This window comes from Panulirus ornatus, chromosome 49 (genome assembly GCF_036320965.1).
Source record: "Panulirus ornatus isolate Po-2019 chromosome 49, ASM3632096v1, whole genome shotgun sequence".
Classification (NCBI taxonomy): domain Eukaryota; kingdom Metazoa; phylum Arthropoda; class Malacostraca; order Decapoda; family Palinuridae; genus Panulirus; species Panulirus ornatus.
Genome location: NC_092272.1, coordinates 8295773 through 8310200, shown reverse-complemented (window position 1 = coordinate 8310200; position 14428 = coordinate 8295773). Strand labels below are relative to the sequence as shown.

Sequence of the window (14428 nt, the reverse complement as noted above, 5' to 3'; positions counted from 1 at the left end):
AGGTCTACAGTCGTGGAACATATTGATAAGACTTATTGACATGATATGTGACACTATCTTCTAGTCGCAATGATACATTTCCTCCACTGTCTCTGGACAGGAAAACCGACATTTCCTGTCACTCCTCTCTTGCCCAACACCAGGATAAGTGTCACAAGGTCTCATGAGCACGTGTTGACAGTTAGCACTTCAACTGTAGCCAGGCAGTTACAGACAACAAGGCACGTCAGTATTAGTCCCACCACTGATCCTCACCAACACTTCACCTTCTGATGAACAACAGGTATGGCGATGACGGTAAAACATTCCTTCATGTGTCATCCATTAGTCATTCACTGACTACTGCATGAAATAAAGACCTGTCATTCATAAACAGTTTATCACTAGCAGAACATGGGTTACCTTTTACAGATCCAGCTGTGTGTCCCCAGGGAAGCACACTAGCAATCCCGGGGATAAATCTACTGATGAAAAGTGGAAGGCAAGATGTGTTTCCGTAAACATGGCAGACCTACCTAATCTATGAGGAGGGGGTGTCCCACTGGTCTCCGTGGCCTGTGTGTGTGTCTGTCCGTCTGTCTGTTTCTCTATGTGTGTGTCCGTCTGAGTGTATTTATGCTATTACATATTTGAACTGTACGAGGGAGCTCTACACTCGTGAAGCCCCCAGCTCGAACTCTTATACAACTTCAGCTTCTGGATGGTGTCAACAATCATCATTCACTTTAGACCAGTCACAAGACACTGATGCTCATATTATAAAAGTATTCTTTATATCTTTTTTTCAACAAGTTTCTTGCTCAGTTAATCCGGCATCGTCTGACCCCAGACTGTAAGGTCTGGCCCTACACTGTACAGCCTGAGGAGGACAAGGAGAAGAGGGAGACCACACTGGAGATGGAAAGACGGAGTGAAAAAGGTTTAGAGTGGGCGGGATCTCAACATGCTGGAGGGTATAAAACGTGCACAGTATAGAGTGAATTGGAGGAATCTGGTATAGAGGGGCCGACGTGCTATCAACTGACTGAACCACGGCTTATGAAACATCCACGGGGAAACTTAGGAAAGGTCTGTGGAGCCTGGTTGTGCATAGGGAGTTGTGGTTTAGGTATACTTCACTTGACAGCTACGAAGTGGATGTGAGCGAATAAGGCCATTGTCGGCTCCTGGCGATAACTGGCTGACGCAGGAAACAGCGAACGAAAAGAAGCGAGGGCAGGTATCATGTGAGTTATGGAATGATGTTAGTCACATTTATTTAGCTCAACCATTAAGACAGGCTGGCATACATGACAGGCTGGGTCAGTGCCAAAATATCAGTGAAGTTATGCAGGCTAAAGGGTGAGGTAAGATGTCACCTGATGGGGGACATGACCACATGAAGCAGGACACCACCACCTGATGGAGGACATGACCACCTCTGCAAGGATATCAGCGCCAGTCAGTCTGAGTTGTGAAGCTTCAACGGTCTCCATCACCATCCGAGCATCGTCTCTCCATCATCACCACCCAAGCAACGCCTCACCATTAATCATCGCCCAAGCAACGCTTCTCCATTACCACCACACGAGCAACGCCTCTCCATTACCACCACACGAGCAACGCCTCTCCATCACCACCACACGAGCAGCGCCTCTCCACTACCACCATAGCGCTACAGGAAGCTACAACACAGTGATCTAAACCAACCAACATGTGCCGCCGGCCCCTCAGCCTTACAGCAAATTAAATGTAAATGTAAATATTCATCCGTTCCAGGTTCAAGACAATATCAGGCTGCGGCCGGGCCTCGCAAATATCCGTCAGTCTTAATAATGACTTGATTAAGCCATAAGTGTCCCGGGTTACTGCTGTAATTGGCTCGTTTGGCCCTTACGGCCTCGTTTGGCCTCATATTGACTGATAATTTATTCGCCGAGCTCCAGGGGGCCACAATAGTGGGTTTCCTCCCCCTGACTCCCTCCCGCACCACCATCCTGGCTGCCATTCCTACTCTCTCTCTCTCTCTCTCTCTCTCTCTCTCTCTCTCTCTCTCTCTCTCTCTCTCTCTCTCAAACGCATTTAAAACCTTTCGTCTCTCACTATGTACAGTGCAGGTCGCTCCCTCTCATACCCCGTCCACGTCCAGTCCTCTACTCTTGCTGGTTATCCCTCTTTCTCCTTCCCTCCACTCACATCTCCATGTCTATAATTTCCTCTATCTACATCATTATGTCTCTCTTTCCCACTGCCTACATCATTATATACCTCGTTCCCTCTTTCTAAATCACTATGTCTCTTCTCTCTACCCACATCTCCATGTCTCTATTCCTTTACCGACAACCCTCCCATATATCCTCTCTTGCTTACCTTTCCCACTATGACTCTCATCTCTCCACCATGGTCTCCTAGGGTGGTGTTGGGGTCGAAGAAGAAGCGATGACACAACACTAGGGATGTTGTACATCCGGTACACCAAGTGTCTGTACGTTACTGTACTGATGTACATGTCTCTACCGTGCTGGATTGCTGTACAGGTCTGTATTGTGCTGTACTACATACAAGGTCTTTATGGTGCTGTGCTGTGGTGCACCGAAGATGACAGGTGCGTGCGTGCACCACAGGTCATGAGGTGGGGTGACGTGTGTTTCCAAGGTGTATGAGGGACAACTCTGAAGTAGTAGCAGGCGATCCCGGTTTTCAGTGTGGGAGTTACACATGAGGCCTGAAGGTTCCTGATGTTTGTAAATCTGAAGAGATGGATGATTTCCAGAGTGCCGATGAGAAAGTATGACGCGTGCGTGTTCTGGCAGAGTAATTACAGGTAGCAGTGTTGAGTGGAATAAAATTCAAGGCTGGGTCAAGGATTAGTTTGTTCAGTGTTTGTCGGGTTATTTGGAATGAATATCTTTTGCCAATGTAGTGTTGCTTGAGGGCGGTGGCTGAAGCGTGTGTGTGTGAAGGTTGCAACGTAGGCGGGTAGGATATTGCTGGCACAGGGAAGGGGTTAGTGTTGTTACACAAAACTGAGGGTCAAGCATGGTGAATGGAGACTGTAGGGGAAACAATATGTTGTACAACTGCTGAATGTTTGTAGTTATTTGTAGAAGATAGTGACTTGTGAGTGAGTGATCTACAGTGTGGCTTGTAATTTTGCCGTATGCTTTTCAAGGGGTTGTTATAATGTCGATAAAGGAAACTGGGGTGGAGGCTGGGAAAATGTGAGATGCCAAAAACAAGTACTGGACCTGCTGCAGGATCTGCCTACTGCCTCCCATGTGAGGAGAGTAACTAGCCCATCATTGAGCGTTATCATACCTCATGCTATTCTTGTACAGCCAAGCTATGGTACTCTCTTCCTTCTTCCTAACCTTTCTACCTTCAAGGGGCAGTCAGTCAGTCGTCTGATCAGATTCTTCATTCTTTTCTTATTTTTTCAGCCATCATAGCCTTGACGAGGTCATATTTTTCTGCATCATCTCGGATGGGACTGGAGGTGAGGGGAGGGGGGAGGGACGGGGCTGGAGGTGAGGGAAGGGGAGCAAGAAATCAAGCTGGAGGTGAGGTGAGGGGTGGCAGGGGTGGAGAGGGGAGGTCAGAGCGCGGCAGGTGTCCCCATGATTGGCTAGGGCCAGGACGGCTCACTCGGTCCCTCCCGTTTGTCTCACTGCTTCATTATCCCCCCCCCCCCCCCCCTCTCTCTCTCTCTCTCTGCCTAGTGTGTCAGTGTGGTCTCTCACAGCCTAATGTGTCCACAGCAAGTGTTCACGGCCACATTACTCACTCTCACTACAACACTTTACTTGTACGACAATATTGAACAACTCGTCATACAAACGTCTACTGACACAACTTTAGCCATTTGTTTCCCAGGAAGCCCTCAGTACGTCAATCTGTATTAACTGTTTTGCTCTGCGTCTGTCCTGTGTTTATCATTAATTACGTGATGGGGTTGTACACGTGATAATGTTAGTACCGAGTTAATGAGAGTTCCTGTCTTTATCAAGAGTGTGATTGTTTCCTCCGTCAATGCGGCAGTTTCTTGTACTTATCAACTGTGTTTACTGAGAGGCAGATGACTATCGAATATTCAGAGAAATTCCTACCGTTCATGACCCAGGGCACCAACCTGACATTCATGACCCAGGCTACTGCTGACGTTCATGGCGCGGGTACTACTATAACAACCACTATGATCGTAACAGCTGACAACTCATAATAACAGATGATAACAAGTGTTCCTTATGGGCCATAATCTCACGACTTCTATAACTAACTACCACTCACACATTATGACGATATTTGAAGTGCAACACAAGGTGCAACACCACCCCGGTGTGTTGCATGATGTATGTAACAGCAATGTTCTCTGCCGGTCATCCATGAAGACATGTTGTGTACGTATTGGGGCGCCTCCCCACGTACATCAGCTGGCGTATATACATGTACCTCATCTGGCGTACATCCTCAAGTGGCGTATATACGCGTGGCCGGCTTAGCTTATTGTCACGGTGCACACAGCCGTTTCTTACGGGTGGCAGATGGATATACACAGTCTTAAAGACAGAGTATACACACACACACACACACACACACACACACAACACACACACACACACACACATCCGGCCCCAGGAGCCTCTCAACGGGGGGTGGGGGGCGGCTGACTTAATCATTTTAATATTGACACCTGCCACGTCAACAGCACAGGGGGGGGGGGGGGGGGGGGGCGCCACGTCAACACCACAGTGGGGGGCGCGAAAATTAAACGTTGGCGTTGTGTCTAATGTTTGGGGGGAGGGGGGGCTGGGACGGGGCTGGGGGGGAGGGGGACTGGGACGGGGCTGGGGGGAGGGGAAGCAGACTTGCTCCATCCCTGTATCCCTGGTGAGTGGCAGGCTGGGCTGCTCACACACACACACACACACACACAGGCAGTATACAGAAGGTGTGTGATCGAGATTTTTCAAGGGACTGGACCCCACGAGTGTTGGGTCATTACAGACATGCACTCCAAGGCAGTACATGTGGAACATCATACTGCTAGAGTGCGGCATATAAAGTAATATTGTAATGTATGATTGTAATAACTTAGTAACACACAACAAACAATTTTAGTATAATGAACGACCAAGGAAGGTCATGACACGTGATACTGGAGATGTTAAACCAATGCTTGCTCACCACACACACTCCCATCGAATTTTTCCAAATGGATCTACAGTGGCAAGGATGGTCGGGTCACATATCGGCAAGGATGGTCGGGTTACACAGTGGCAAGGATGGTCGGGTTACACAGTGGCAAGGATGGTCGGGTTACACAGTGGTCAGACACACTGAGAGGTCGGTCGTGAATGCTGACCATCTTCAGTAACATCATCCAAGCGAAGGTAAACATACCAAATTTCGCCCAAGTGTCTGACGTCATACGACCTGAGTCACGTGAAGGTCGGCCAGGCGGCCAGAGTGCGTGCGTTATCGGACTTAATTTGATGTCAGGGGACGTTTTGATACCGTGAGATAAGCCTTATCTGTACCTCTCTTGATTACGTCATAAACACGCTATAAGGGTAGATATGGAGAGAGAGAGAGAGAGAGAGAGAGAGAGAGAGAGAGAGAGAGAGAGAGAGAGAGAGAGAGAGAGAGAGGTGGGGGGAACTGGGTGGAGTGGAAAGGGATGACAGGGGGAGTGGAAAAGAGCGAGGTGGAAGAGGGCGAGGACGGAGGAGAGGGACTGGGGAGGATGGATGAGTGAGGGAGACGGATGGTTGGTGGGGCGAGTGCGGGCGTGATTATCTGCATGGCCGCCACCATTGCTATACACTGCGGGAACAACTTGCAAGGCACAACATGCCGGGAACAATGAAGAACGTACAACATACTAGCAACATCATCACAGGATGGGAACAACATGGTAAAAATGCTCATCACTTTGACTCAACTGATGTTTTCTGTGAATACCTTCCCTCGGTGTATACAATACCTTCCCTCGGTGTATACAATACCTTCCCTCGGTGTATACAATACCTTCCCTCGGTGTATACAATACCTTCCCTCGGTGTATACAATACCTTCCCTCGGTGTATACAATACCTTCACTCCGTGTATATAATACCTTCCCTCTGTGTGTATAACAACCTCCCTCTAAGCGTATGCTTGTGAATTTCTCTACTACAACCAACAACCCTCCTCGCCACGACCCAGTAATACTCAGTTGGTCACTTAATACCTCCTAAGTGGTAAGATCAAGAACCATCCCTAGAACTGAAACGTTCGATAATATCAACAATGTAATCACAACTTCGCTCTTATAGATCAGGTTACTACTGCAGTAGTAGTTAGTGCCATACTAACAGTCTAATGATGGACAATGTTTACACTCAGAGAAACCTTCCTCTGGAGAAGACAAGTTGGGCGAGTTGACAGCCGGAATCACTTGATGATGTAGTGTTTGGTCAAGTGGATCATGGATGTGATGGTCTATACGTATGGTTAACATAGATCTTTACTGTCATCATCCTGTTATCAAGGCAGGTAACCATTATTATTGTTAATGTTACACTAGTCACTGTGGAGAACGGCTGTGGATATGGGCACGTTAACAACCCCAGACCCTGAACAGGTGCGACTGTGCTGCACAACAACAAGTGTTGCTCAAGCACAGTATGACATCATGACGAAGGTCCATTAATGTGTTAAGGTTGTTTACTGTGGAAACTTACAGTGTGTTGTGCTGAACTAGCCAGTACAGCAATGTGTACACATCATGTAAACTACGATCATTTACAAATACACAACGACAACCACTTGTTTAGCAACAAGCTAGCGCCTGAGCCGAACTGAGGCCGCGAACACATCACGCGTCAAACTTTACATTTATGATGACAATTGTGGATAACAAGTCTACCAAGAATAAGGTAATCCTATCTAACAAGGTTATTCCTGCAATATTTGTGGTTTAAGTTACTAAAATGACTTGTGGACAACCGTGTCTTAACCACTCATCATGAACCATTTGCCTGCTGGTTAACTAATCATTAAACTAGAAATTCATTACTGGCCAAGAGGTGAAAGGAAAATTTCACATGATAAAACCCCATAATGTACATAAGAAACAAATCTCTAATAAAGAAGATAACATTAAGGTAACTTACTTAACAGGAGTGTGTGTTGAGGCTGGCTGGCTGCTGGGGGACGGGATCAACACAGGCCACGTGGCCATGTTACAGACCTAACCTAGGATGACTGTAGCGTGCACAACCTCACCACGTGATCTAGTCTACCAGAACAAATGGAAAGACATTTGTTAATATCTATCAAATAAGTATGTTCTATGGTTCTTCATAATACAGTGAGTTATAACCTATCAATATAATCATTCATACACATTGGCATGAATGATGTACACACAAAATATCAAATTAATGTTAATAGAAAGAGACATGGCTTCCCATATAGACGCTCTTTAAGTTAATTCATTGTTCTTTTCATGTAAAGAAAATTATCTATGAATGTTCAGCATGGGACTTACTGTGGGGACTGAAGACAGAGAACAGGTGTGCCAACCTGTATATATATATATATATATATATATATATATATATATATATATATATATATATATATATATATATATATAATACTTATACAATCAGCTATGATAATTTTATATTTGTATAACAAAAATATCTATTTCAAGTTGGTTTACGCTACTTGTAATATCTATAAATACCATTACTACTATTCATGATACATGGTCACCCACAGCATCCATACATTGTCATCCAGACACTGAACAAGAGTAAGGCCAGACTTGTCTCTCAGCAGTGATGGATGACGACATTGTAGTTAATTTTGCCTCGCGTCTTCATTGCTGTCAACTGCGTCTCCAGTCTTATGGACTAACAACTGTGACTCCAATCACCTCCAACTCTACCACAAACATCTCTTCACCTCTAACTCTACCACAAACATCCCCACAAACCAAAGTCTACCACAATAATGGCCGCACCTCCACCTCAGACATCACTACACCAAACCCACGATGCTCAAGATATTAAAACACAAATGAGACCACGACATCAACTTTATTTTAATGACTTAAAACTATCATCAATCAGAGGACATACAGATATTGTTATGGTCACAGAGCAACACAAGCAGCTCAGCTATATACAAAAATAGTTGAGTTATTTGGGTAGAAATGATGATCTTGGGTCAGCGTCCTGTACTTGTACTGTTACAGAGCCCCTCATGCTGTCCCAGGCAACCCTCACCCCGTTATCATGTACTTCATTTCATCCAAATTCATTAAATATATTATGTTTGCCATATTCTTTTGTGAAGAACACAAGTTTCATAATACTGATATAAATACAAAATACATAGTATAATCATTACCAAATTCATGACAAACAAGAATTTCATAATTGGCATCACTTGTGATATTCATTTACCTGTGAGCACTTCCGCTCAATACTCATGTAAACAAAGAAATCTCTCTATGTAATCTTTTCCAACAGTGTAAGAGGAGACCGGCAACCGCGTAACAGGAGACTGGCAAATCAAGCAGTTTCGCTAATATATGTATGAAGAATGTGTCTTCATATCTACTACTTGGACCAGTTTGTGTACAAAGGATATCAACAACAAATCTCAAGAAATTCTACCAAGTTCTGTTACGTGGTAACAACTAAACTAGGAAAACACACTAGTGAGGACCGGCAACAAGTGTCTCACTACAGAGTTGTGTTGAACCAAACAGTTAACTGATTCAGGGAAATGTAACTTCTTGTGTAATATCAAAGCTTTTCATTTTTCTGTAATGGAAATGTGACGTTTAAGTTGTTCTTGATACTTCTTAAAGCTAATAAAATTTACATCATCAGTGACTACAACTCTGAAATTACTTACTTTTGTTTCCTTACAACAGCAATCACGTAAGAGAATAAGATCTGTATCGTTATGAAAGTGATGGTGAGCTACAGTCGTGTTGTACTCAGGTAGATGAGATGATCATGCCTGTTGTACTCAGGGAGATGAGGTGCTCATGCCTGTTGTACTCAGGCAGATGAGGTGCTCATGCCTGTTGTACTCAGGTAGATGAGGCGCTCATGCCTGTTGTACTCAGGCAGATGAGGTGCTCATGCCTGTTGTACTCAGGTAGATGAGATGATCATGCCTGTTGTACTCAGGTAGATGAGATGATCATGCCTGTTGTACTCAGGTAGATGAGGTGCTCATGCCTGTTGTACTCAGGTAGATGAGGCGCTCATGCCTGTTGTACTCAGGCAGATGAGGTGCTCATGCCTGTTGTACTCAGGCAGATGAGGTGCTCATGCCTGTTGTACTCAGGCAGATGAGGTGCTCATGCCTGTTCTACTCAGGCAGATGAGGTGCTCATGCCTGTTGTACTCAGGCAGATGAGGTGCTCATGCCTGTTGTACTCAGGCAGATGAGGTGCTCATGCCTGTTGTACTCAGGCAGATGAGGTGCTCATGCCTGTTCTACTCAGGCAGATGAGGTGCTCATGCCTGTTGTACTCAGGCAGATGAGGTGCTCATGCCTGTTGTACTCAGGCAGATGAGGTGCTCATGCCTGTTGTACTCAGGCAGATGAGGTGCTCATGCCTGTTGTACTCAGGCAGATGAGGTGCTCATGCCTGTTGTACCCAGGCAGATGAGGTGCTCATGCCTGTTGTTGTAAAACCATCATGAAAACATTCCAGGTGGCACACGTTCGTCCAGACTGTCCACACGTACCTCGCCATGTTTATGTACACCTTCAGTGACTTCTGAAATCTTCTTGATAAAAACAAACATTTCGTGAATACATTAAATAATATAAAACTTACAAGGTGAGTATCATGATGTATCATCAGTACATAAATATACTTGAATGGTAGGTCGTGTGCATGCTTATAATAATTAAAGAAAGATCCGCCTTATTACATGAACAGATGTCGCTATCACAGTAAAAAATTAAGCACAATTAGACACAGAACGTAGAAATATGGAACACAGCAGAGGACCGGAAGTGACGTATCTGCATCCATTATGTTACTAATATAGTTTCCAATCCATCTACCTTGACTGTAACTTCCAAAGTTCATTACAGTGTCACTTGTTTACGTACCAGTTAAATACTTCACTTTTCGAGTTGTCAGTCATGAACACACATACCTGCTGCATCTACGTTCCAAATGCAGATGTTCATAGCAGCTAATAACGCGATGAACACCATTAACAATGATGTTCTCCGCTTTTAAAAGTACGTATCATTCAAAATAGTTCAGCTACGTTTTCAGACTAGGCTGATACATCATTGTAAACAGACACACCAACCATGTGATATTTTGCCATCCCTTCATCATTGCCCGTGTTTACTCTTGGAAGACTTGGCATCACTTACGACATATAGAGGATACGATTATTTACATTGGTACGAGAGGGTCACAATAATATAGGTGATAAATCTCTTGGCCTCCACACGACATGTTTTGAATGGAGTTCCTTCACTTGATAAGTCCACCTCGCCGTATGGGCGTCCATCAATCGCTGAGATGGAAACAATCAACCATATGGTTTAGATTTTTGGTGACACTGCCTCGGTAGCCGCGCTCTGATGATACAAGGTCACCAACGCCTCTCTCGTGGGCTGTACACCTCTAGCGGCTCATAAACACCAACCAGGGATCTGCCGACACATGCAGGACTGGTCGTGATGACAAGATCACACACACTCCGTCCTCCACTACACAAGCCGAGGAACATCGTTCATGTTGTATGTAAAAGTCCGTCTCTTGTTTCTCATACTATTATGACGATAATCGCTATTCTTTCAGGTCTTAGTAACGACTTTCATGCCGGAAACAACGACTACACGTACTGATCCGGCCATTCATTTACAAATCACGTTAAACTACGCTCCATAAAACCTGTGGTAAATCTGGTGATGTTGCCACGTCTTACTGTGGTATGTTGACGGTATGGTAGGTGGCTCCCCCTCGCGCCACCACACAGCGTAAGACTACGTTCCTCGCTGGGGGAAGCAACCACGTTCTTGTATGGGGGAAGGGAAAATGTGCAAGTGTTCGACACTGCAAATATTTATCAGTTCCTGGTATACTGAGGGACATATCGCGTTATGATATACGATTAGAAAATACGTAGGTAAGAAGGTTTGTTGAGGAGGTGCTCCACTCCACCCGCTCCCCGGGGGGTCTACCTTCCCCAGGTGGCGAGTTCCATGTGAGATGAGAGTATTCTGGTGCTCTTGGTACTGTTCTGTTTAAAATGGCTTCACTCCGTTAATGGGGACATCCAACGTGCTCTTCATAGCCACAGTTACGATGAATGCTTGCTTCATTTTAATATTGTTTTTTCAAGTTATTTCTACATACTTTTCCTTGAGGTTCGCCGTTAACTACATGCCTCATATCAACACTGTTACAAAGTGCTTCATACCGTTACAATTACCTAAATACCTCATACCGTCTGTTAGCTACATGCCTCATACTATTACTGTTAACTACGTGCTTTCTACCACTACAATTACCTACATACCTCATACCGTCTCTGTTAACTACATGCTTCACAGCATTACAGAGTCATACTACACTCATATTTTCTTCAACAACTGTAACCATTTTCTAAGTAAACCAACATCAGTTTACCAGAAGAAAACTTTCACTACAGAAAGGTTGTACAAGTAACATCTACTTCCAACCATCATGATTTACAATAACCTCTCGCTAAAGGAAGTAATATTTCGTGTATCTTCATTTAAGTTTCTGAAAACAATTCGCACATATGTCAGGACAATATGAAGGTTCCATCCGCCTCTCCGAACAGTGGAGATCTGATTGCTGCCCACCGGAGAGAAGTGTGTTGTGTGACGGGAAGATGTGCCGCTGCTAAAACCTTTTCGAGCTTATTGGGTTGTTGGAATCTGTTGATTATGGTGCTGTTGGCTGGCAAGCCTTCGTACCGACTCCTTAGGTTAGCATAATGTAAAGCCTCAGTTATTCTAAGAAGTTTTCCCACTTCAGTAGTGTAGTGGTTTTAGATGTCATGATCATACAACTGTTGTGGAACTTTCCAGACTGGAGCTTATTGTAAGCTGTTGAACGCGATGCAGGTGAAGAAACTCACTGGAAAAAGGAAGTCCTCGGGTCCTGGGGCACCTTGGTATTCCGCTGAAGGATTTATAGTTTTCACTCCTAGAATGCTCACAGCTTCACCAGGACTCCGTCCATCTACGGTGACGCTCCGCACTGATAACGAGACTCGAGTTCGGTAGTAACGTGCCGTCTTATGCTCGTCTGCCGAAAGATCGGCTTCCGCTGTGGCCACCAAGAGCGAGCGAGGCGTTCGGAGCCATCTAGACGGTGGAACGGTCGGTCATGGAGTACTGGCAGGCGGAGAGCGAGTTTTGACGGGGGGACATTGGGGCATATGAGAAGGCGGGCGTGTGGGACTTGGCCTTAAGGCGCAGCGAGGCGATGGATGAGGACATGGAGGAGGTCTGGTCCCGGTAGACGTAGGGAGGTGTCGGAGCCGGATAGGGGCAGGGGGCGGCACTGGAACCCAGGGAGGAAGACATGGTGGTAGGCATGATACCTGCCGCCGAAGCCGACCCGCTCATGCCTTGAGTAGGCGTCTGGAAGCAGTTGATCGGAGACATGGTGGCTGGTTGCTGTCCCATCATGTTAACCCCATTGAAACCCCAAGTGAAGCTCTTGGTGCTAAGGGGAGGTGGCGTCACCCTGGCCCAGTTATTGTAAGAGGAGTAGCCGGAGTAGAGGCCGTCGTCAGGCCATGCGAAGCCATTCAGCTGAGCCCCCCACCCACACTTGAGGTCTCCCGGCATCCCCGCAGTCATGGCGTGGCGCTCACGTTTCCGCCATTTGGCCCGCCGGTTCTTGAACCAGATCTGAAGAAGACAAGGTTAATAGGTTAATGCTAGTGGCTGCAGTCAATAATTAATATAAATACAGTAATTCATCAAATGCTCGCGGGAGAAACAACGTAATGTCATTATCTACCTACATATATGTAGAAATATACCCATAATCTTAGCCAAACATCCACTTACTAATACTTTATAACGCCACAGAACTAAACTAAACAATCTTTTCCTCCATTATTTGAATCTTGATCACGGGCTGTGGCAGCACACGACTCGCACACCTCCGCTGCAGAGAGAGGTTTTCCTCCAGCTGGTCACTTGTCTGCTGACTTATTTTGGGCTGCGGGCGGTGGCCTGGTAGGGAGGGTACTGGTCTACAAGAGGCCTTAATGGTCTTACAGGGTCGTGGTGACTTCATAGAACTCGTCGTAATCTATTATGGCTGAGGTAGCCAGATGAGGCTTACTGGTAACCTGGCGAGGCTCACCGGTAAGCTGTTTAGGCTCACTTGTCTCGTGGTAAAAGCTCTGGTAATCGTTAGGGACCCTAGTGTAATGAGCAGTCAAGGTTAGGTAGCAGAGGACCTGCTGGCGTAATGGGGACGTACTGTTCCAGCAATACACGTGAATTTAAACAGAGCAATACACATGAATTTAAAACATCAACAGACCACTCGGTCCTACTGAGAGAAAAGCCTGTCAACTTTGGACATGGTTAAGGATGGGTAAATAATGTCACTCGTGCATCTGAAGCGAATATTCATCATTGCACGAGTCAACACTTCTGAGGAACAGAATAAAAAGGGCTTGGTCTCATTCGAGGAAAAAACGTTTGCCACGAATTCGTATCAATTACCACGAGTGAAATCAGACAGGAAGTAAGAGAGTCAGATAAGAACATGATAACATGAGAAGGCGTGAGGTCAGGGGTCTGTCAGCCAGCCCCCGGTCACACGTCTCCCGTCAAATTCTTATCCTGCCGTTTGTAATTGTTATCCTCAGCTTAAGCTTGTCAGATAAGCTAACACAAGGATCAGTCGTGCATTAGTCTGTTTGTTAATATTGTAGCTGGCGCGTGTTTGGTTGGCACTACTGCCAGTGATGCTCATGCCTGTACCAGACATTCCATCTGGCATTCTTATGAGAAAAATTCTTTACATTTGCCTCACCAGTACATCTACCGCAGGTCTTCATTTTTCTTTCATTCAAGTACTTCCTGATGGTGAGGAATACAACCAGTGTGGCCAAAACTTATGATTCAACGGAAGAAAAATCCATTATGAAAAGAAAAATAATTTCGTTTTGTAGCTATCATGTTTATCCTGATGCCAGTGACCATGAGAGAGCCACCTGCTGCACGCCTCACCTGCCACCACTATATAACCAGACCAGAGGATGGCGCGCACCGCACCACACCGCCCGCTGTAGTACGTCGACTGCGGTCCACCGCTGTAGTACGCTGTAGTACGTCGAATGCGGTCACCGCTGCAGTACGCTGACTGCGGTCCACCGCTGTAGTACACTGACTGCGGTCCACCGCT

At 45.7% G+C, this 14428-nt stretch overlaps 1 protein-coding gene across 1 annotated transcript in view; it reads right to left on the bottom strand.

Moving 5' to 3' along the window:
- Window positions 1-8051: 8051 nt before the first annotated feature.
- LOC139764383 (pituitary homeobox x-like) overlaps window positions 8052-14428 on the bottom strand; it is a 40546-nt gene continuing 34169 nt past the window's right edge. The window contains exon 4 of the mRNA XM_071690948.1: window positions 8052-12912. Coding sequence (XP_071547049.1) covers window positions 12361-12912 — 552 coding nt within the window. The 3' untranslated portion in view covers window positions 8052-12360. The remainder of the gene's footprint in view (window positions 12913-14428) is intronic.